At 40.3% G+C, this 22,363-nt stretch overlaps 1 protein-coding gene across 1 annotated transcript in view; it reads left to right on the forward strand.

Moving 5' to 3' along the window:
• LOC126285435 (cubilin-like) overlaps nucleotides 1-22,363 on the forward strand; it is a 780,558-nt gene that overhangs the window by 91,210 nt on the left and 666,985 nt on the right. The window contains exons 9-10 of the mRNA XM_049984824.1: nucleotides 2,689-2,827; nucleotides 4,372-4,472. Coding sequence (XP_049840781.1) covers nucleotides 2,689-2,827; nucleotides 4,372-4,472 — 240 coding nt within the window. The remainder of the gene's footprint in view (nucleotides 1-2,688; nucleotides 2,828-4,371; nucleotides 4,473-22,363) is intronic.

Genomic DNA, 22,363 nt, shown 5'->3' on the forward strand with positions numbered 1-22,363 from the left:
TTGCGTCCGTTGCTTGTGCACATTTCCTTCGTCTTCGTACGTTTCCACAAGTGAACAATCACAGTTTACTCCGTCTAACATATAAGTGTTCAGTGTTCTGTCATTGGACTGGGTCAGTACCGTAGCACACGCACTTTTCTTCTCACATTTGCAGCTTGTGATTTGGTACATCTACATCCACAGGGATACTCCGGAAGTGCCTGGTAGAGGCTTCATCGAACCACCTTCACAATAATTCTCTATTATTCCACTCTCGAATTGCGTGCGGAACATCTATATATTTCTGTGTTAGCTCTGATTTCCCTTATTTTATTATGATGATCGTTTCTCCCTATGTAGGTCGGCGTCAGCAAAATTCCGCATTCGGAGGTGAAAGTTGGTGATTGAAAGTTCGTGAGAAGATTCTGCCACAACGAAGAACGCCTTCGTTTTAATGGTGGCCGTCCCAAACCTTGTATCATGCCCATGACACTCTCTCCCCTATTTCGTGATAATACAAAACGTACTACTCTTAGTTGAGCTTTGTCAATGTACAGTTTCACATACTGTCCTGGTTCAGTAGTCACTTTGTTCAATGCTATCCCAGCTTGAAGTCCCTGTTTCACTCTGTGTAACGGGTTACATCTTGATGTGACTCATATTACAAACAATCATTACCATCAAGAAAGGAAGCAGTTTACTAACTCGCTAACGACTGATAAGGTAGTAAAATCAGTACACTTACATAAGTCACATACACAGGGGTATAACTACTAAGGCTCCAAACGAACGGATGATATGAACAATGAAACAAGCAAACAATACTAACATAGGACCTTAAGCCTTTGGGTTTCTCAATATGCCGTGTCCACAATGTGCAGTCATACCAAAGTTACAACACTGTCAATGTTTTGGACGGTTTTTCTAGTGGTGAAAGGATGCATTGGAAGCACGATGGTCACCGGCGCGCTTTGATATGGCTGTTGGGGAATGCTAACTTTAAACCTTTCGTGACCAGCGGGACATCCGTGTCTCACAAAATTATTTCCCCCAGTTCACAGGGATATGAAAGTCTAACGCCTGTGTTCCGCTGCGATCTAGCGTTAATTGTATGATCTATCTGGAGCCAACAAGCTCATTGTTTGAAAACTATTGCGCAAGGTTTCGCTTAATTGTTTCATTTTTCCATTGTGCATTTTGCGTTTTGAGGGTTTTATTTCACCATTTTTCCTGTCAGTAATAAACTGAGTAAAGATACAGGTGTCTGTCTTTTTTACCTTGTTTGCTACAAATATACAGCTTTATGCACATGTTTATTTATAAAATACTTTTAAATTTGTGCCTTTTGTTCACATTTGTATCTAAATTTGTACATTTATGTATTTAATTTGTTGTTGTAATCTAGCTTTGTTTCCCTTGATTTGATATGAAACGGAAACTTACTTTTTTCTTTTTACGGATCCTAATCTGTAGTAAAAAAAAAAAAAAACCAATATTTTAAGTGGGATGTATCTTATGACGTCCCGCTCGACTGTAGGGGAAATGAATTTAAGAAACCGCTTATTCCACTTTGAGTCCACGGGACATAAAACGTCTGATTTAAAATAATAATAAAACTACAAACAGCAATCGAAATGGCCTGACTCAGTATCCATTCTAAAAGCATGGAACTAATTTTTATAGTAATATCTGTAATTGTAATTGACTAGGTCACGAAAGGGTTTAGATGGCCTTTTTTGCGGAGGATGCTGGGAGCAAAAGTTTGCAGTAGGTAGCAGTTTGGCTGCTGGGACAAGTTCCACCTCCTCTCAGAGCAGGCAGATTAGAGATTACCGTATAGGTAGAAACGAGTATGTGGTGGGTTAATGCATTACAGAAGTGACACGAAAGTCGATGGCGAGCTCCGTAACGACTCGAAGTTAGCCGATTTTCGCAGAAGAAATAAAGGTTAATATTTGATTAATGCGAAGATGAGGGAATCCCCGACTGTGTACACTCGAACATGAGACTGTGGTAAGTTCATGTTATGAAATGACACTCTAAAAGTTTGCAGCTATGTCTCCAAGGCGCATTTAATGTTTCTCCCAATTTTGATGCCGTTTCGGCACAAATATTTTTCTTCCCCTTTAAATGCACAGTGATGACTGAGACACTGAATTTGACTCTATCTCGTGCGCTTCTCTTTCAGATAAGATTTTTCATTACTAAACTCATTACCAAAAGCATCATATAATTGTTCCAGATTTCTTACCATTTGGTTGTACGCGACCATTAGTTACCCATCATGTTGGAAGAAAAAACTGTATTCATGTACATGGGTCATTTCATTGTGAATCTTGCCCAACAGGTTTCTGTTGCAGGCAAGAATTTAAAATGTAGTTACCAGTGTCACAAGTATAATACATGATTATGTAGTAAATTAAAAAAAACCAACTGAACAAATGGTATTATAATGGCGCTCAAGTTGAACAGGAGATACTGTAAGAAAAAGTTAATTCTCGTCAATAGAAGAAGTGATAGACAGTTCTGTGGTTGGGGATGTGCCGTTTGTATTCATAAATTAGGTGTGATGTTCCTCTCCATTTAATGAACATGTTACTATATCACATTTTTCTATGAATCAATTTTCACAGCCAGTTTTGGTAACTTGATATGGTACTAGTAGTAGCAATTGACGTAAGGGATTGTGAAAATGCTTTTTCTTAACAGGGCTGGACTAAAGGAAATGGAATTTCATGCACTCAAGACGTGGATGAGTGTTCAAGTAGTAGCCCAGCATGTTCCAGGGATCCACCGGTACCATGCATTAATGTACCTGGGTCATTTCATTGCGGATCTTGCCCAACAGGTTTGTGCTGGATGCTATAATTTAAAACGTAGTTAACATCACAAGTATTATACATGATTATGCAATAACTAATTACAAGTTTAGTATGAGGTTCTGAAATAGTTACAGAATTGCCTCACACCTGCTTTATATGCTAGTTGTTTATGTTAGCTGTTATATCCCACTTGCCTTTTTTATGAAAATGCAAGAAAATTGAAAATCTCTGTCTTAATTGGCTATTGCAAAAACTAGCTATATCATTTTCTGATAGATCTTCGGTGTGTACATTCGTTACAAGTTGTTATGCAAAAGCCGGGACCCACACACACCCACCCACACACACACACACACACACACACACACACACATCCAGACACAATCAGACATTTGTAAAGGCAAAGAGTTTGGGGAGAGATGTCAGTCGAGGCAGAAGTACAGAGGCAAAGATGTTGTTGATTGACAGGTGAGATATGAGCGGAGGAGGCTGAGGCCTGGTGGGTAACGGGAAGAGAGGATATACTGAAGGGCAAGTTCCCATCTCTGGAGTTCTGACAGGTTGGTGTTAGTGGGAAGTATCCAGATAACCCGGACAGTGTAACACTGTGCCAAGATGTGCTGGCCGTGCACCAAGGCATGTTTAGCCACAGGGTGGTCCTCTTTACCAACAAACACTGTCTGCCTGTGTCCATTCATGTGAATGGACAGTTTGTTGCTGGTCATTTCCACATAGAAAGCTTCACAGTGTAGGCAGGTCAGTTGGTAAATCACGTGGGTGCTTTCACATGTGGTTCTGCCTTTGATCATGTACACTTTCCGGGTTACAGGACTGGAGTAGGTGGTGGTGGGAGGGTGCATGGGACAGGTTTTACACCAGGGGCCGTTACAAGGGTAGGAGCCAGAGGTTAGGGAAGGTGGTTTGGGGATTTCATACGGATGAACCAAGAGGTTACAAGGTTAGGTGGACAGCGGAAAGACACTCTTGGTGAAGTGGGGAGCATTTCATGAAGGATGGATCTCATTTCAGGGCAGGATTTAAGGAAGTCGTATCCCTGCTGGAGAGCCACATTCAAAGTCTGATCCAGTCCCAGAAAGTATCCTGTCACAAGTGGGGCACTTTTGGGGTTCTTCTGTGGGAGGTTCTGGGTTTGAGGGGATGAGGAAGTGGCTCTGGTAATTTGGTACAAAAGGCAAATGTCTGCTTGTGTCTGTATATGTGCAGATGGATATGTGTGTGTGTGCGAGTGTATACCTGTCCTTTTTTCCCCCTAAGGTAAGTGTTTCCTCTCACGGGATTGGAATGACTCCGTATCCTCTCCCTTAAAACCCACATCCTTTCGTCTTTCCCTCTCCTTTCCTCTTTCCTGATGAAGCAACCATGGGTTGTGAAAGCTTGAATTATGTGTGTGTGTTTGTGTTTATTTGTGTGTCTATCAACATACCAACGCTTTTGTTTGGTAAGTTACATAATCTTTGTTTATATATATAGTTTTCAGTATGACTTTATAAATCAGTAATTTTATATTCATTGTGGTTTTTATGAAGTTATCTTGCAATGTTCATTTTAGGCTACACTGGAAATGGGTTTTATTGTCTGGACATTAATGAATGTGAGCAAAATAATGGAGGATGCAGTCTCCAACCCTATGTACAATGTATCAACACAAAGGTAAGATCTTCTTGATTTAATAAAATTACTTTTCTCATATTGCAAACAAGATATTTTAAGATTGTGAAAATATTTATTGCTAGCCCAGTAACTTTAAACAGGAAACTACAAATTAAAACTAAAGACTTCTGAGAAGAATGACCTCATGCACCATTTTCTGTAGTTCTCTATCTGAAGCAACACTTGTGTAATGTGAATGAAGCCAGTAACATCAATACCAGAGAGAACAATGAAACAAACTACATTTATATGCTATACTGAAAACTGCCATCAATTCAAATACACGAGTCTGAGTAAAAAAGGAAAGGCAATTTGGCCATTTTTACAAATGAAACTTGCTACTGGTAAAACAACTTTATAAGTAACATCATTTGTCTGGATAATCTCCCTCAAGCCATTTGCACTTTACCCATCTCTTAATAAGCTTCCTAGTTCAGTGTTGGAAGAAACATTGCAGCATTATGCTCATGCGCTGCTGCACCGACCTGGCAGCCTTGCCATTTGACAAAAACTTAGTTTCAGCAGGTGATCTTTCATCAGATCGCAAAGACAAAAATTACTTGGAGGTAAGTCAGAACCATACAATGGATGCCCCAGGAGCTCAAAAGCAAGATTTTGGATACACTGGATTGTTTTCTCAGCAGTATGAGGGTGGCCGTATTCCTGAAGTAAAAGCACACCTTCTGTAAACTTCTCTTATCCTTCATATCTCAAAACACTTCCAGCAGGAGCTTGGTTCTTGAATGCCTTTTGCTGCAGGTAAAGATGGATGTTTTCACAACATGTTCTGCAGCTTACTCTTTGGTTTGTAGTGATGGACCCATGCCTCAGCAGTGGTTACTATGTGACTGAGTCTGTTTGTTTGACAGTTGACATAGTACCCAATAAACACAAATTTTTAATAAATAAAAGGTTCATGTGTTTTATTCTCAACTAATGCACAATTATGGCATGATAATTGTCACGAATCATTCACTCAGCTCTATCAATGTTCCTGTCCATTTTCAAAGTGGATGACCTATCTGAACACTCTTTGTTGCAGACAGGTACACTTCCACATAAAAAGTGCTCTATGTACTTGTAAATTTTTTGTTTGCACTGACAGCCATCACAATACTACAGTTGCATTCTGCAAATAATTTCAGCATCTTTAATGCCTTCAGAGTACAGGACATTAAATCCTCCCTCTCATTGCTTCCTTGATGCGTAGGGACTTTGCGGCTCTTACAATAAAATGGTCTGAAATCAGTAAGAATTGAGCTATTTACTGAACGAGTACAGCTAAAGCACAATGATAGTGAAATCTAGAAATGTCATTGTTGAGTCAGTGTTGTCAACCTATGGGCCAGGAAACAGATTATCTTTATTCAGTGGCTTGTCCTTCCATTTAAGTTCGATCGGTTACAGCTAGGACCTACGTGGTTGAAAATTAGTATCTAACCATTATAAATTTTCCCGAAACTTTGGCAACATTCAAGCAAGAAAATGTAGAACAGAAATAGACACTCATATTAAATTTCCAAGGATATCCAAATTGACTGAAACAGTATCTATCATATGCCTGTAATTCATTTATTCACACATCATGCTCTGTAACCCCTATCACGAGAACCATCAGGGAGGTGGAAGAAATCAAGTTGTAAGTTAATTGACAGATGCAACCACTAAAGATTCTTTATGTAAAGTATACTAACAGCAAATTACGATGATTGCTGATGTACTCACACTGGTAATTGTGTGAATTACGTGTAGGTTAATACATATATGAAACTTGGGAGAAAAGCCACTCCATTTGATCTTATGTTACTCAACTGCTGTTTTATGTTGTGCATCAAACAAAAATCTTATATAACTTTACACAGCCCACTATATGTTGTCTGGATTCTAGCCAAGTGAAGATCTTTAACATGAATGTTATGCAGAAATTACATTGCTGTGGTCAAATATTCAAATGATAAGTTATGGGAGAAGCATTGTTTTACTTCATTTCAATTTTCCACGTGTTGTGTCCTCTTGTATTTATTTATTTAATTTGGTGAATATTGCGAGAATGTAAAATATTTCCATGCAGTACGGAATCTGCTCCATACATGAGGTAGTTGTGTGGTAGTAGGCTGCCTTGAAGTATATTGAATCATCTTAGCCAAAAACCTAATACAAATGTGTAGAAATAATTGGGAAGCAATTTTTATGTGGATATTTAAATACTGATATGATCTCAAAAAGTTCAGGCCAAAGGCACTAGTTGCAGATTTCCAGCTATAGTTTGATCCCGCAGTAACACGCCCAATGAGAGTAGGATTTAGTGAAAAACACAACTGTATCTCATGATGCAGATGTAAGCCCCATAATATATGGTTTGTATGATTATGATGATAAAATGTCAGCAATGAAGCATCCTCATCAGTCAGATTTAAGCAATAAAAGAAACATTCTGTCATAAATACCAACTCAAGTTACACTATTCAGAGGTAATTTGCAAATGAACAGTGGAAAGAAGTTTACCAAGGACCAAAGCAGATGAGAAATTTAGTTCTTTTCTAAGAATGTTCTTGTTTTTCTTTACCATGACTCAGACACATGGGAAAAAGGAGGGCCACTAGCTGGGATCAAAATATGTTGTAGCAGGAAAAGGGAGCTTTATTAAATGCAGAGAGCTGCTCTAATGAAGAATTAAAGGGGACAAGAACAGTGTTTCAAAATTCTTTATTGTTTGGAGAATTGGTCACCTTAAAATGAATAAACACACTAAAGCAAATGATATTCAACTCCCTGATATATGTTTTCCGTTCTTTCCCTAAATTACTTCATGGAAATGCTGGGAGGTTCCTACTACAAGGCAATGGCAATCTACCTATCCCATCCCTGTCAATACCACAATCATACCCAGTATCCTTGTAAAACTACTACTACTTTAGCAAGGGACATGTGATATTAAATTAAATTAGTGGCTAATCAGTTCAAGAAATTATTTGTAACTGTAGCTGATAACACAGAAACAAAACATGGACTATCAAAAGGAGATGCACTAGACTTATTCAGACAAGCATTGCAAATACAACTACCAGGCATCAGTTTTGTAAATCATCTATAAGATGATCTCAAAAATCATTAAGTCACTGGAACGTCAACCAAAGTACTAAAATATAATTTTGACTTGGTAATCGTCATAACTATTTGATAAATCAGGGTGTGTTTACTAAACCTGAATTATACAGTAGTGATACCCATTTCTAAAAGTGGAGCAGAGCAAGTAACCTCCAATTATAGATCCATCACCTTCCTTCCCATGTTGTCAATTTTTTTTAGAGAAGGTAGCTTACAACAGCCTATTGAACCACCTCTCTGGGAATAGCATTTTAACAGCACTTCTGTTTGGCTTCTGTAAATGCTTTTTTGACAGAGAAAACAATATATGATATGGACAGTCAGTATTGGTAGAAGAAAAATTACCCTATTAACATTTTCTGTGATGTTGACAAGGCCTGTGATTGTTTACATCATAAAATATACTGTGGGAACTACAGTTGTATGTTTCCCTTTTAAATATAAAGTCATTTCAGAACCATGAAAAACTCAGGGTAACGTTAACATATTATGCAACAAAAATAAGATGAAATTTGAGTGGACAGACACTGAAAATGGTTCTTGCAAGATTCGATTCTCGGCTCACTTGTCTTCTTGGCCTGTGTAAATGACTTACCTCTGACATTGGAGGTCTATTCTAAACCTGAGATGTTTGCTGTTGACACAAGTATACTGAAAAGGGCATAGACAAATCCATATCCAACACATCTAGGAAAATAATTTAACAGGATTAAAAGTGATTAACGCCCACCACCTAAATTTTTAATCTTACAAAAAATATTATGTTATCCGAAACAAATAAAAATGACTTACAGATACCAGAAGTAGAGATATATCATCATACATGGGCTGGTGCTTCATATATGAAATCCCTGGGCACCCAGATGGATAGTAGAGGCACCTAGGTGGATAGTAAAGTGAGGCAGCACTAGCACATAGATAAGTTAGCTTAACCAAAAAAATCAATTCTGCCAGCTTTGAACCTGGTGGAGGTAGCCAGCAGTAGTTGCTTCTGTGCCTGTTAATGCACCTACATCCACAACTACATCTAAATCCATACCGAGCAAACCACTGTTAAGTGCATGGCAGAGAGTATGCCCCAGGGTATCAGTTACTCGAAGTTTTTCTGTTCCATTCAATATGGGAATAATGATTGTTTAAATGCCTCAGTGCATGCTGTAGTTAATCTGATCTTGTTCTCATGATCCCTATGGGAGCAGCATCTAGGGGGATTACAGTATCTTCCTAGAGCCATCATTGAAAGCCAGTTCCTGAAACTTTTTTAGTACGCTTTGTTGGGATAGCTTATGTCTGTCTTTAAGAGCCTGCCAGTTCATTTCTTCAGCATCACTGTGACACTGTCCGGCATGTAATACAAATCTGTGACCATTTGTGGTGCCCTTCTATATATACGTTCAGTATCCTCTGTTAGTCATATTTGGTACAGGTCACCCACACTAGGATGGGCCACACAAGTGATTTGTAAGCAATTGCCTTTGTAGACTGGTCGCATTTCCCTAGTATTCTACCATAAAACTGTCTTACTATGTGCTTTACCCATGACCGAGCTTATGTGATCATCCTGTTTCATGTTCCTTCAAAGTGTTAACACTCTGGTATTTGTGTGAGTTGACTGATTCCAAATGTGCCTCGTTGATATTATAGTCATAGGATACTTTTTTTTTTTAATTTCTGGAGGGCAAAGTTTCACATTTTGTAATATTTAAAGCAAGTTGCCAATCTTTGCACTACTTTGAAACCTTATCAAGATCTGACTGAATATTTATGCAGCTTCTTTCAAACATTTCTTCACTATACATAACTACACCCTCTGCAAAAAATCTGAGGTTTAAGTTAATATTGTCCGCAAGATCATTAACATACAACATGATCAGCAAGGGATCTAACACACTTCCCTGGGTCATACTCAAAGTTATTTGTACACCTATCAGTGACTCTCTATCCAAGATAACTTGCTGCGTCTTTTCTGCCAAAATGTCCTCTACACAGTCACAAATTTCACTTGATACTCCATACAATTGAACTTTTGATAATAAGCATAGGTGTGTTACTGAGTGAAATGCTTCTAGGAAATCAAGAAATACTGCATCTATATGACTGCCTCGACCCATGTCTTTGATGTCATGTGATAGAAACATGAGTTTGATTTAATGAGATCAACGTGTTTGGAATCTATGGAGGTTGACAATGAGAAGGTCACCTTGTTCAAGATATCTCATTGTATTTGAGCTCAGAATATATTCTAAGATTGAACAACAATTGAATATCTAGGATATTGAATGATAGTTTTGTGCAACCCTTTTTGCTACCCTTTTTGTAGACAGGTATCACTGCTGGCCACAGTTTTTGTTCAAGGGATATACAATAAATTATAGTTAATAGAGGGGCTGACTGAGCTACATAGTCTGTATAGAATTTTATAGGGATTTCATCAGAACATACGACTTGGTTCAGTTTTAACCATTTCAGCTGTTTCTCAATGCCAATGACATTAATACTTATTTCACTCATCTTTTCAATGGTACTTTACTCATCATTTCAGGGTATAAGAATTAAAATAGTATTGGGATTTCCCTTGGAAAGGAACATTTGAAACTAAGTTAATCATTTCTTCTTTTTCTTTGCTACTATCTGTCTCATCCGTGAGTGACAGGACACTAACTTTGATATCAATGATAGCCTTTATGTATGACCAGAATTGCTTTGGGTTTTCTGAAAGATCTTTTCAACAATATTTTGTTATAGTTGTCATTGAAGGCTTCACACATACTGGTAGCTCCCTTGATAACCAAACACATTTCATCCAGCATTTCTCTGTCTACAACCCTATGCCTTTTCTTCACCTATTACACAGTAGTCTCTCCTCCTGTAGAAGTTTGTATGCAGTTTGTATGCAGTAACTGTAACTGTAACTGTAAGCACTGATAGTCTCTCTAATCATGGACTGTCCTACTGTGTACATATCTATCCAGTGCATGGTCCTTTAACTTTGAGCCTTAGTTTTCTGCATGCTCTTGTTCTCAGCAAAAGTCTCAGGTTCCTCATTGAGATAGGACATTATAAATTCTTCTTCTAGATTTCTGAACATATACGAGAATGGCTTGAAAAGTTCTCGGAATCACCAAGAGAGGTCAGTGCTAGTGCAATGAGTTGTTCACATGACATTCCTTGGACTGTTGACTGTAAACATGTGCCATGTCAGTGCTCTTGGAAGAGAGCTGTGGCAGTGATGTGGCTCTATTGTTGTTTCCGCGTTGTGATTTACAAAGATGGAAAAAAACAAGATTCAAGCAGTGATTAAGCACTTGGTAAGGAAAGGTATGAAAGCAGAAGACATTCATGTCAATTTTTCAGAATATGCTTGGGGACTCTGCTCCTTCATATTCAACTGTTCCCAAGTGGAAAAATGAATTTAAATTTGGCCAGGAGAGCTTATATGGTGATCTGTGTTATGGTTGGCCAAGATGTGATACTACTCCAGAAATCATTCCAAAAGTGCACAAAATGCTCACAGAGGATCGTTGAAAGTGAGTGAAATTGCTCAAGCTTGCCAGATATCATCTTATTCTTCTGATATGGCTCCGTCAGGCTTCCATCTCCTCAGTTTTTTTTGGTGGACAAAGATTCACTTCAAATGAGGAACTGATAGCCGGAGTTGACAACTGTTTTGCAGGCATGGAGGAAACTCATTTTTGAGATGGGATCAAGGCACTGGAACATCATTGGACCGAGTGCATTAATCTACAAGGAGACTTCATTGAAAAATATAAAAAAATCAGTGATGTAAGTAATTTTATTCTATTGCATTCCAAGAACTATTCAAACCACCCTCATATATCTTTCTGTTTGTTTTAATTGCCCATTGTACTATGGTATTCAGTGCTGCTACACTGCCTCATGATTGGTGATGTCAGTTTTGTTGCAAACGTCCTTAAAGAGGTCAGGTCTGTTTCTTATCATTAGATCTAATAAACTTCCATCATGAGGGTGCTCCTAAATTATCAGTTCTTGGTAGTTTTCATAGAAGGCATTTACTAATATTTAACAGGATGTCTTGTGAAGCCCCCACTAACAAAAGTGTAATCATCCCAATTGTAATGAAACTGTAGCCATCCCAACTGTTTACTGAATGATAAGAGTCTCCTCCAATTATAATAGTACAATTAGGGTACTTACATACAAGCAGATTGAGATTTTCTCTAAAGTTTTTGGTTACATTAAGAGGTGGGTCAATACTAGTATCGAGTTACACAAGGGGTATTCAATATGTAATGCAACACACTTTTCTCTGAAAGCAGGTTACTTTTATTCATGATTCCAATACACGATATTATTCCCCAGTGTTTTGGCTAAAAATCTCTATTTTTCAACATGATCTCCGTTCAATGTGATGGCCTTACACCACATTAGCAGGAGGGCTTATATGCTCGCATGCTACCACTACACTGGTCAGCATCAAAGCCAACATCTTGTTGCATCAATAATCTACCTATCATCCATTTATTGCTTCCCACAGAATGCATTCTTCTTTGGGCCAAATGGACGGAACTTGGAAGGTGAGAGATTCTGGCTGTAGGATGTATGAGGAAGAACAATCCAATGAAGTTTTGTGAGTTCCTCTCGAGTGCACAGACTTATAAGAGGCCTCGCATTTTCATGGAGAAGGAGTTCATTTGCATTTTCATGGCAATGAACACACTGAAGTCATTTCTTCAATTTCCTACAGGTAGCACAATAGACTTCAGAGTTGATCATTGCACCATGAGGGAGGACATCAAACAGGATAACCTATTCATGATCCCAAAAGACCATTGCCATGACTTTAGTGGCTGAGGATGTGGCTTTGAACATTTTCTTCAGAGGAGAGGTGGCATGTGCCATTTTGTTTCTGATTTGGTGAACCAATGTTTCATTGCCTGTGACAATGCTCAACTAAAAATTGTCATGCTCAGTCTATAAGGCAGTGTTGAGCCAGAGGGACACTCATCTTTGAATATCCCAACTGGTGGATTAGTATGTCAGCACTACCAACAAGACATCTTGTTGTGCAATGACATGTTTGATTGTAATCCATCAATTACCTCAGATGAGAGTGTCTGCATGTTCCAACATTGCAAGAGTCATAGTGTGTGTGGTTTACAGTCATGTGAGGACTCTTACAGGTTTGTGTGACATTACTGTGATGATGACACACGCCTCGCCCAACAACTCACCATGGTTTTGTTTGCTGCCAAGTCCCTGTAGACGTTCTGAAACTGACTATGAATATCTGTGATGTTCTGGTTTTCCACTAAAAAAACTCAATGACAGCTCTCTGCTTGGAACACACCTTTGTCAAAGACGCCATTTTGAAGGCTATGTATGGTGCCACGGCATATTGGAATTTCATGAAACTATAGAGGCTGAAGTGGGAATCTTCCACAATGTCCTACAACAATTTGTTCTTTTTTTTCTTTTTTAACAAAAATGGGCTGCAAAAAAAAAAAGTGTTGCATTGCTCATCGAATGCCCCTTGTAATTTTGTGCCCACTTTGATAACAAGTCTTGCCTTAGTGGTCCCACATGCAACTTCAATTACCATATCAGATGGTTTTAAAATTTCTTTTCAACTGTGGGAAATAAGTTGCCTCCTTTTCCCATTACTCTTCCCCTCAGTATACTCTTAAATTGTGCATTTTCAACTTTTGCGGTATAATGAATAGTTCTTTAAATTTCGAGCCAAATAGCAAAAAGCAAATAAAATTTCTTCCATTGATATTTTGGTTGCGCGTCATCCAGCCACCCTCAGGGTCAGTCACAAGACTGACAACAAGGTGCCAAGTGTCACCTTATATGCCCCACCATGGTGGTAACGGTGGTACAGCTCATGCTGGTTGGCAGCAAAGAGATACACTTACACACTGCCTATGGCAGAAGTGTACAAACATTCTATTAGTTTATCAGTGTATGTTCGGCAGCAGTGACACCATTATGACTTCTGTGCAGTTAATTACCCCACAAGCTGGATACGATGCTTTGTCCACATTAAAACCATTATCTCTATTAAATTATTAGCTAATCTAAAAACACACTTGATCTGAAGGAATTACTATCTTCTTACCCATCACATACCTGCACGCTAGGCTGTAAATTGAATGCTCTACAAATTGCAGAGAAAATCCATTCCCTTTAAAAATGCTCTTCAGGTGTGTGAGCTCTTATTGCAAATTATCTTTATCACATATAAAGTGCACCCAATGCACTAAGGTCTTAGGACAACTATGGTCTGTGAAGGGTGATGGAACCTACTGGGTTACCGATATAGATGTGTCCGTGTTGGTTTATGATACGTGGCATGTCCTAATGTGCCATCAACTTCACGGCAAATGACAACATCCAAGGGGAGGCAGCTGTCTTTTTCTAATTTCATAGTACATTTGGTACTAGCATGGATAGAATTCTAATACTCAAGAAATCAATATAATTCATTCATCCCATGTGGCCATACTGCAAATGTGTCATCCATGTGCCTCCAGAATACCATTGGTTTAAAACTTGGTGAGTCCTGTGCCTTGTCCATGGACTTTTCCATGAATAAATTAGCTATTAGAGGAGAGAAGGGGCTTCCCATAACAAGTCCATGAATCTGCTCATAAAATATACCATTAAACTGAAAATAAGATGACAAAAGCATATGTTCAAATAAGTCTGTGATGTTCTTAACAGAATGTTGACCGATAAGAGATGAAGAGTCCTTTAAAGATACCTTAATATATAATGATACCACATCAAAATTAACGAGCACATCCATACTATTTACCCTGATATTGCTAAGTCTCTGAATAAAATATATAGAATTATGAATGTAGTGACCACATTTTCCTACCAACGGTGTTAATAAGGAAGCTAAATATTTGGCAGAAATATACGTTGGTGAACCAATAGTACTTGTTACAGGCCTCATAGACAAATCCTCTAGACACAAATCCGTATCCATCTTGTGAACTTTAGGAAGCCCATAAAATCTCAATAGTACTGCACCTCGCACTCTTAAACTTCTTATGACAACCTTTGGTAGTGATGAAGCATTCAGAAAGGCTGCCGTTCTTATTGCCACTTTGTTGGTAGGATCTTTGTTTATCTTCCAGTAAGCACCAGAACTAAGTAGACCACATATCTTTTCATTGTAGACTTCCTGATGCAAAAGGAGGGTAGCATTACCTTTATCAGCACGCAGGACGACTGTGTTAGTATCCTCAGCCGACTTTCATATCACAAATCTCTCTCCCTTAGAAACTTTACATCTTTGTGGATGATATTTGTAATTGCTCGGCATTTTTCACGTCTGATTTCTTCAACTGAATCCTCTGAAAGGGGTCAGACAGCTTCTGTAACGGCACTGATAAAAGATGATATCAGCAAAGTCTTTGGAGTAGAGGCAAAATTTATCACTTAGGCAGATAACATGGCTTCAGCCAGATCCTTACCCATCAAATTTATGAGAATACGTCAAATAACAGAGTCCATCTGAAGAAGCTGGTCTAATCGGTTGTACTTGGCAATCTGTCTTTTTGTAGGCACTTCATGAACCCAGTCAGTCTTAGCCAATGTCGTGCCATCAGTCCATTCCCATGAGTCAGGGGACAAAACAGCTGCTATCTTCGAATGCAGATGATACAGCTGTTCAGAAACAATATCCAACTTCCAACGAGTAAAATGAATTCTTTTTCTGACAATAGCTGAACCAGCCCTATTTAATATTCTATTTACTGCATTATTCTTGACAAAATGAACCAACCTTGTAAATTTTGTAACAGCTTCGTGGTACTGACAATTAAGTAAAAAACTCAGGGAGCTCAATAGTCTTGCTCTCCAGTGTCATAATTTGTCCGAACTATCGACTCATAAAACCATCTCCTCCCTGAAGAGGTACTTGATGTGCATTTTCAACTTCTTATGGGGTGATGAATAGTCCATTAAATTTCGGGCATGCAGCCATGCAAATAAAATTTCTTCCACTGATATTTCGGCTGCATATCGTCCAGCCATCCTGAGAGTGAGTCGCAAGACTGATAACAAAGTGCCAAGCGTGGCCTTATATGCTCCACTGTGGTGGTACTGTGCATGTGGGTCACCGGCGTTGGTCGGCGGCAAAGAGATACTCTTACAAACATGCCGCCTGTGGTGAAGGTGTACAGACATTTGATTCATATATCGAGATGGTTTCATGGGTCCATAGTTTGGATGAATTATGATATCGGAGAGCAAGACTAATGTGCTCAATAAGTTTCTTACTGACCCGAGACCATGGAGTTCTTCCAAAATTTGCAAGGTTGGTTCACTTTGTCAAGAACAATGCAGTAAATAGGATTTTACATAGGCCTGATTCTGGTATTGTCAGAGAAAGAATTCTTTTTACTTGTTGAAAGTTGGATATTGTTTCTGAACACCTGTACCATGTGCTTTTGAAGATAGCAGCTGTTTTACCTCCTGACTCATAGGACTGGATTGATGGCACTACAGGGGCTAAGTCTGACAGGGTTCATGAAGCGGCTACAAAAAGAATAAATTTGATGGGTAAGGACCTGGATGAAGCTACATTATCTGCCTCTACTCCAAAGACTTTGCTGATGTCATCTTTCATCAGTGCCATTGGAGACTGTCGGAGAATTCAGCTGCAGAAAAAAGGCGTAATAGCTCCTGAGCAATTATCCAATTATGCACCATTGTCCAGATTGGTGTGATTACTGCTTTCGTCCAGTCTGATGGAACCTGTCCCGACTCCCACGCCATTTCAGTTATCCTGTGCATCCATTTAAGACCTGTCATTCCACTATATTTGATGAGTTCCAATTTAATTTCATCCATCCCAGCCACTTTACTGCACTGCAATCTATTGACCATTTTCTCCACTTCCTCAAATGTGGTCCTATTTCCATCATCATTCGTATACCCTTGTACATCAAAATGTGAAACATTACTGATCGTATTTCCACCTACATTGAGCAACTCTTCAAAATATTCCCTCCATCTGCCCAAGGCATCAACAGGATTCACCAGCAGTTTTCCTGACCTGTCCAAAATACTTGTTATTTCCTTCTTACCTCCCTTTCGAAGACTGCTAATTACACTCCAGAATGATTTTCCAGCAGCTTGACCAAAAGTCTCCAACCTGTTTCCAAAGTCTTCCCAAGGTTTCTTCTTGGATACTGCAATTATCTGTTTACCTTTGTTTCTTTCTTCAACATAACTTTCTCTGTCTACCTGAGTTCTAGTGTGTAGCTATTTTTGATACGCCTTCTTTTTCCTTTTACAGGCTGCCTTGACTGTGTCATCCTACCTTTACACACTACTACATTCTTTAGCCACTTCTAGTACTGTGTCCCTGTACCTTGTCCATTCCTTTTTCAATGACTGTAATTGACTACATTCAACTAACAGGTACCTTTCTGAGATCACTCTTATGTACTTGTGCCTGATTTCCTTATCCTGAAGTTTCTCCACTCTTATCCTCCTAAATATGGACCTGACCTCCTGCACTTTCGGCCTCACAATACCAATTTCACTGCAGATTAAATAATGATAGTGTTATCAAAGAATCCCCTGAATACACTTGTGTCCCTCACAGCCTTCCTGAATTCCTGAACTGTTATTATATAGTCAATGATAGATCTGGTTCCCCTGCCTTCCCAAGTATACGGTTGAATGTTCTTATGTTTAAAAAAGGAGTTTGTGATTACTAAGCCTATACTGGCACAGAAATCCAAGAGTTGTTTCCCATTCCTGTTGGCCACCATATCCTCTCAAAATTTACCCATAACCTTTTCAGACCTTTCTGTTCGATTTCCAATCCTGGCATTAAAATCACCCATGAGCAGAACACTGTCCTTGTCCTTTACTGTAACAACTACATCACTGAGTACATCATAAAAACTATCCATCTTATCTTGACCTGTCCCTTTACAATGCGAATATACCAACACAATCCTAATTATCTTGCTAGACACTGTCAAATCTGTCTACATCAGTCATTCCTTTACATACCTTATTGCAACTATGCTGGGTTCCATTTCTTTCCTGATGTAAAGCCCTACACCCCATTGTGCTATTCCTGCTTTGACTCCTGACAGGTAGACCTTGTACACTCCTGGAAATTGAAATAAGAACACCGTGAATTCATTGTCCCAGGAAGGGGAAACTTTATTGACACATTCCTGGGGTCAGATACATCACATGATCACACTGACAGAACCACAGGCACATAGACACAGGCAACAGACCATGCACAATGTCGGCACTAGTACAGTGTATATCCACCTTTCGCAGCAATGCAGGCTGCTATTCTCCCATGGAGACGATCGTAGAGATGCTGGATGTAGTCGTGTGGAACGGCTTGCCATGCCATTTCCACCTGGCGCCTCAGTTGGACCAGCGTTCATGCTGGACGTGCAGACCACGTGAGACGACGCTTCATCCAGTCCCAAACATGCTCAATGGGGGACAGATCCGGAGATCTTGCTGGCCAGGGTAGTTGACTTACACCTTCTAGAGCACGTTGGGTGGCACGGGATACATGCGGACGTGCATTGTCCTGTTGGAACAGCAAGTTCCCTTGCCGGTCTAGGAATGGTAGAACGATGGGTTCGATGACGGTTTGGATGTACCGTGCACTATTCAGTGTCCCCTCGACGATCACCAGAGGTGTACGGCCAGTGTAGGAGATCGATCCCCACACCATGATGCCGGGTGTTGGCCCTGTGTGCCTCGGTCGTATGCAGTCCTGATTGTGGCGCTCACCTGCACGGCGCCAAACACGCATACGACCATCATTGGCACCAAGGCAGAAGCGACTCTCATCGCTGAAGACGACACGTCTCCATTCGTCCCTCCATTCACGCCTGTCGCGACACCACTGGAGGCGGGCTGCACGATGTTGGGGTGTGAGCGTAAGACGGCCTAACGGTGTGCGGGACCGTAGCCCAGCTTCATGGAGACGGTTGTGAATGGTCCTCGCCGATACCCCAGGAGCAACAGTGTCCCTAATTTGCTGGGAAGTTGCGGTGCGGTCCCCTACGGCACTGCGTAGGATCCTACGGTCTTGGCGTGCATCCGTGCGTCGCTGCGGTCCGGTCCCAGGTCGACGGGTACGTGCACCTTCCGCCGACCACTGGCGACAAGATCGACGTACTGTGGAGACCTCACGCCCCACGTGTTGAGCAATTCGGCGGTACGCCCACCCGGCCTCCCGCATGCCTACTATACGCCCTCGCTCAAAGTCCGTCAACTGCACATACGGTTCACGTCCACGCTGTCGCGGCATGCTACCAGTGTTAAAGACTGCGATGGAGCTCCGTATGCCACGGCAAACTGGCTGACACTGACGGCGGCGGTGCACAAATGCTGCGCAGCTAGCGCCATTCGACGGCCAACACCGCGGTTCCTGGTGTGTCCGCTGTGCCGTGCGTGTGATCATTGCTTGTACAGCCCTCTCGCATTGTCCGGAGCAGGTATGGTGGGTCTGACACACAGGTGTCAATGTGTTCTTTTTTCCATTTCCAGGAGTGTATTCTTCCACTTCCTCTTCTTTCTCACCCCTTACCCGAATGTCACCAACAGCTAATACGTCCAACCCCATCTTACTTGCAGCCTCTGCCAGCTCTACCTTCTTCCCAGAGTAGCCCCCATTGATATTAATAGCTCCCCATCTCTTTACCATTCGTTTGCCGAGCCGTATTTTAGGAGTTCCTGAACTGTTATTATATAGTCAATGATAGATCTGGTTCCCCCGCCTTCCCAAGTGTACGGGTGAATGTTCTTATGTTTAAAAAAGGAGTTTGTGATTACTAAGCCTATACTGGCACAGAAATCCAAGAGTTGTTTCCCATTCCTGTTGGCCACCATATCCTCTCAAAATTTACCCATAACCTTTTCAGACCTTTCTGTTCGATTTCCAATCCTGGCATTAAAATCATCCATGAGCAGAACACTGTCCTTGTCCTTTACTGTAACAACTACATCACTGAGTACATCATAAAAACTATCCATCTTATCTTGACCTGTCCCTTTACAATGCGAATATACCAACACAATCCTAATTATCTTGCTAGACACTGTCAAATCTGTCTACATCAGTCATTCATTTACATACCTTATTGCAACTATGCTGGGTTCCATTTCTTTCCTGATGTAAAGCCCTACACCCCATTGTGCTATTCCTGCTTTGACTACTGACAGGTAGACCTTGTATTCTTCCACTTCCTCTACTTTCTCACCCCTTACCCGAATGTCACTAACAGCTAATACGTCCAACCCCATCTTACTTGCAGCCTCTGCCAGCTCTACCTTCTTCCCAGAGTAGCCCCCATTGATATTAATAGCTCCCCATCTCTTTACCATTCGTTTGCCGAGCCGTATTTTAGGAGTTCCTGAACTGTTATTATATAGTCAATGATAGATCTGGTTCCCCCGCCTTCCCAAGTGTACGGGTGAATGTTCTTATGTTTAAAAAAGGAGTTTGTGATTACTAAGCCTATACTGGCACAGAAATCCAAGAGTTGTTTCCCATTCCTGTTGGCCACCATATCCTCTCAAAATTTACCCATAACCTTTTCAGACCTTTCTGTTCGATTTCCAATCCTGGCATTAAAATCATCCATGAGCAGAACACTGTCCTTGTCCTTTACTGTAACAACTACATCACTGAGTACATCATAAAAACTATCCATCTTATCTTGACCTGTCCCTTTACAATGCGAATATACCAACACAATCCTAATTATCTTGCTAGACACTGTCAAATCTGTCTACATCAGTCATTCCTTTACATACCTTATTGCAACTATGCTGGGTTCCATTTCTTTCCTGATGTAAAGCCCTACACCCCATTGTGCTATTCCTGCTTTGACTACTGACAGGTAGACCTTGTATTCTTCCACTTCCTCTACTTTCTCACCCCTTACCCGAATGTCACTAACAGCTAATACGTCCAACCCCATCTTACTTGCAGCCTCTGCCAGCTCTATCTTCTTCCCAGAGTAGCCCCCATTGATATTAATAGCTCCCCATCTCTTTACCATTCGTTTGCCGAGCCGTATTTTAGGAGTCCCTGGTTTGTCAATTAGAGGTGTGACTCCGTCACCTCCAAAGGTCCGAGGCATTTTGCTCTGATTGTTGCCAGCATCATATTTAAAGTACTAGGGAATCAGGTTGCTAGCCTTACATGCCCCGGGTCCCATTGAGTTTTACCCCTAATGGTTGAGGGACTAACCGGTGGATTTGGTAGTCTTTGCCATCTGAACACAAAGATGACCATGACTCAGAATATGTTCGAGATGCCCAGCCTTATTCCAAAGTAACTGGTATCCCGACTATCAGGACCACTTACTTGGCCACTCATACGTTGCCATGGTTCATGAACTAGGACATGACAAGAGGAACCCATACCATGAACCATTTAGCATCCTTACTAAAACCATTGGTAGGAAAATGTAGTCACTAGTTTTGTAATTCTATGGATTTTATTCAGAGATTTAGCAATGTCAGGCTAAATACTGTGGATACACTCAATAATTTTGATGTAGTGTCATTATGTACGAAGGAACCTTTAAAGGACTCTTGTTCAACATTTTGGTAAGAACATCATGACCTTATTTGAACATACACTTTTTTCATCTTATTTTCTGTTTAATGGTATATTTTATGAGCAAATTGATGGAGTTGTTATGGGAAGCCCCTTCTCTCCTCTAATAGCTAATTAATTTATGAAAGAGTCCAAGGACAAGGCATGGGACTCAGGAAGTTTTAAACCAATGGTCATCTGGAGGCATATGGATGACACATTTGTAGTATGGCCACAAGGGATGAATGAATTTCAATGATTTCTTGAGCATTAGAATTCTATCCATGCTGGTACCAAATGTACTATGGAAATATAAAAAGATGGCTGCCTCCCCTTTTAGGATGTCATCGTTTGCCATGAAGTTGATGGCACATTAGGACATGTATATCTGTCAGCCAGTAGCTGCCATCATCCTTCACAGACCATAGTTGTCCTAAGACCTTAGTGCATAGGGCGCACTTTATATCTGATAAAGATAATTTGCAAGAAGAGCTCATATACCTGAAGAGCATTTTTAAAGTGAATGGAGTTTTTCTGCAATTTGTAGAGCATTCAATTTACAACCTAGAGTGCAGATATGTGATGAGAAGAAGATAGTGATTCCTTCAGATCAAGTGTGTTTTTTGCCCTATATGGGTGCTTTTTTCTTGGAGATAGGGTGTATTCTTAAGAAACACTGTGTTAAGGTGATCTTCCGGCCTCCCACAAAGATTGCAGCTTTACTCAGCTCTGTAAAGAACGATTTATTGCTTCGTAAGGTGGGTGTGTATCAGATTCCTTGCGGAAATTGTGGTAAGTCATACATAGGTCAAACAACACGCATCATTCATGAGAGACATGTGGAACATCAAAGATAGACTCGCTTATCACACCCAGACTAGTCAGCTGTGGCCGAAAACTGTATTGATACAGAGCATTCTACGAACTACAGTGATCTGAAGATTCTAACATCCACCTGTTCCTTTAATGAGGCTGCAGAGATTAAAGTAGCTAATAATTTAATAAATAGAGAAAATAGTTTTAATTTTGACAAAGCTGGAATCCAGCTATTGCGGTAATTAAACTGCAGTGAAGTCGTCATGGTGTCACTGCTGCCGAGCACACATTGATAAATGAATTGAATGTCTGTAAGCCTCCATCACAGGTGACTTGTGTGTATAAGGGCCACTGACCAGCATCTGTGATC

The sequence above is a fragment of the Schistocerca gregaria genome, chromosome 8, assembly GCF_023897955.1.
Source record: "Schistocerca gregaria isolate iqSchGreg1 chromosome 8, iqSchGreg1.2, whole genome shotgun sequence".
Classification (NCBI taxonomy): domain Eukaryota; kingdom Metazoa; phylum Arthropoda; class Insecta; order Orthoptera; family Acrididae; genus Schistocerca; species Schistocerca gregaria.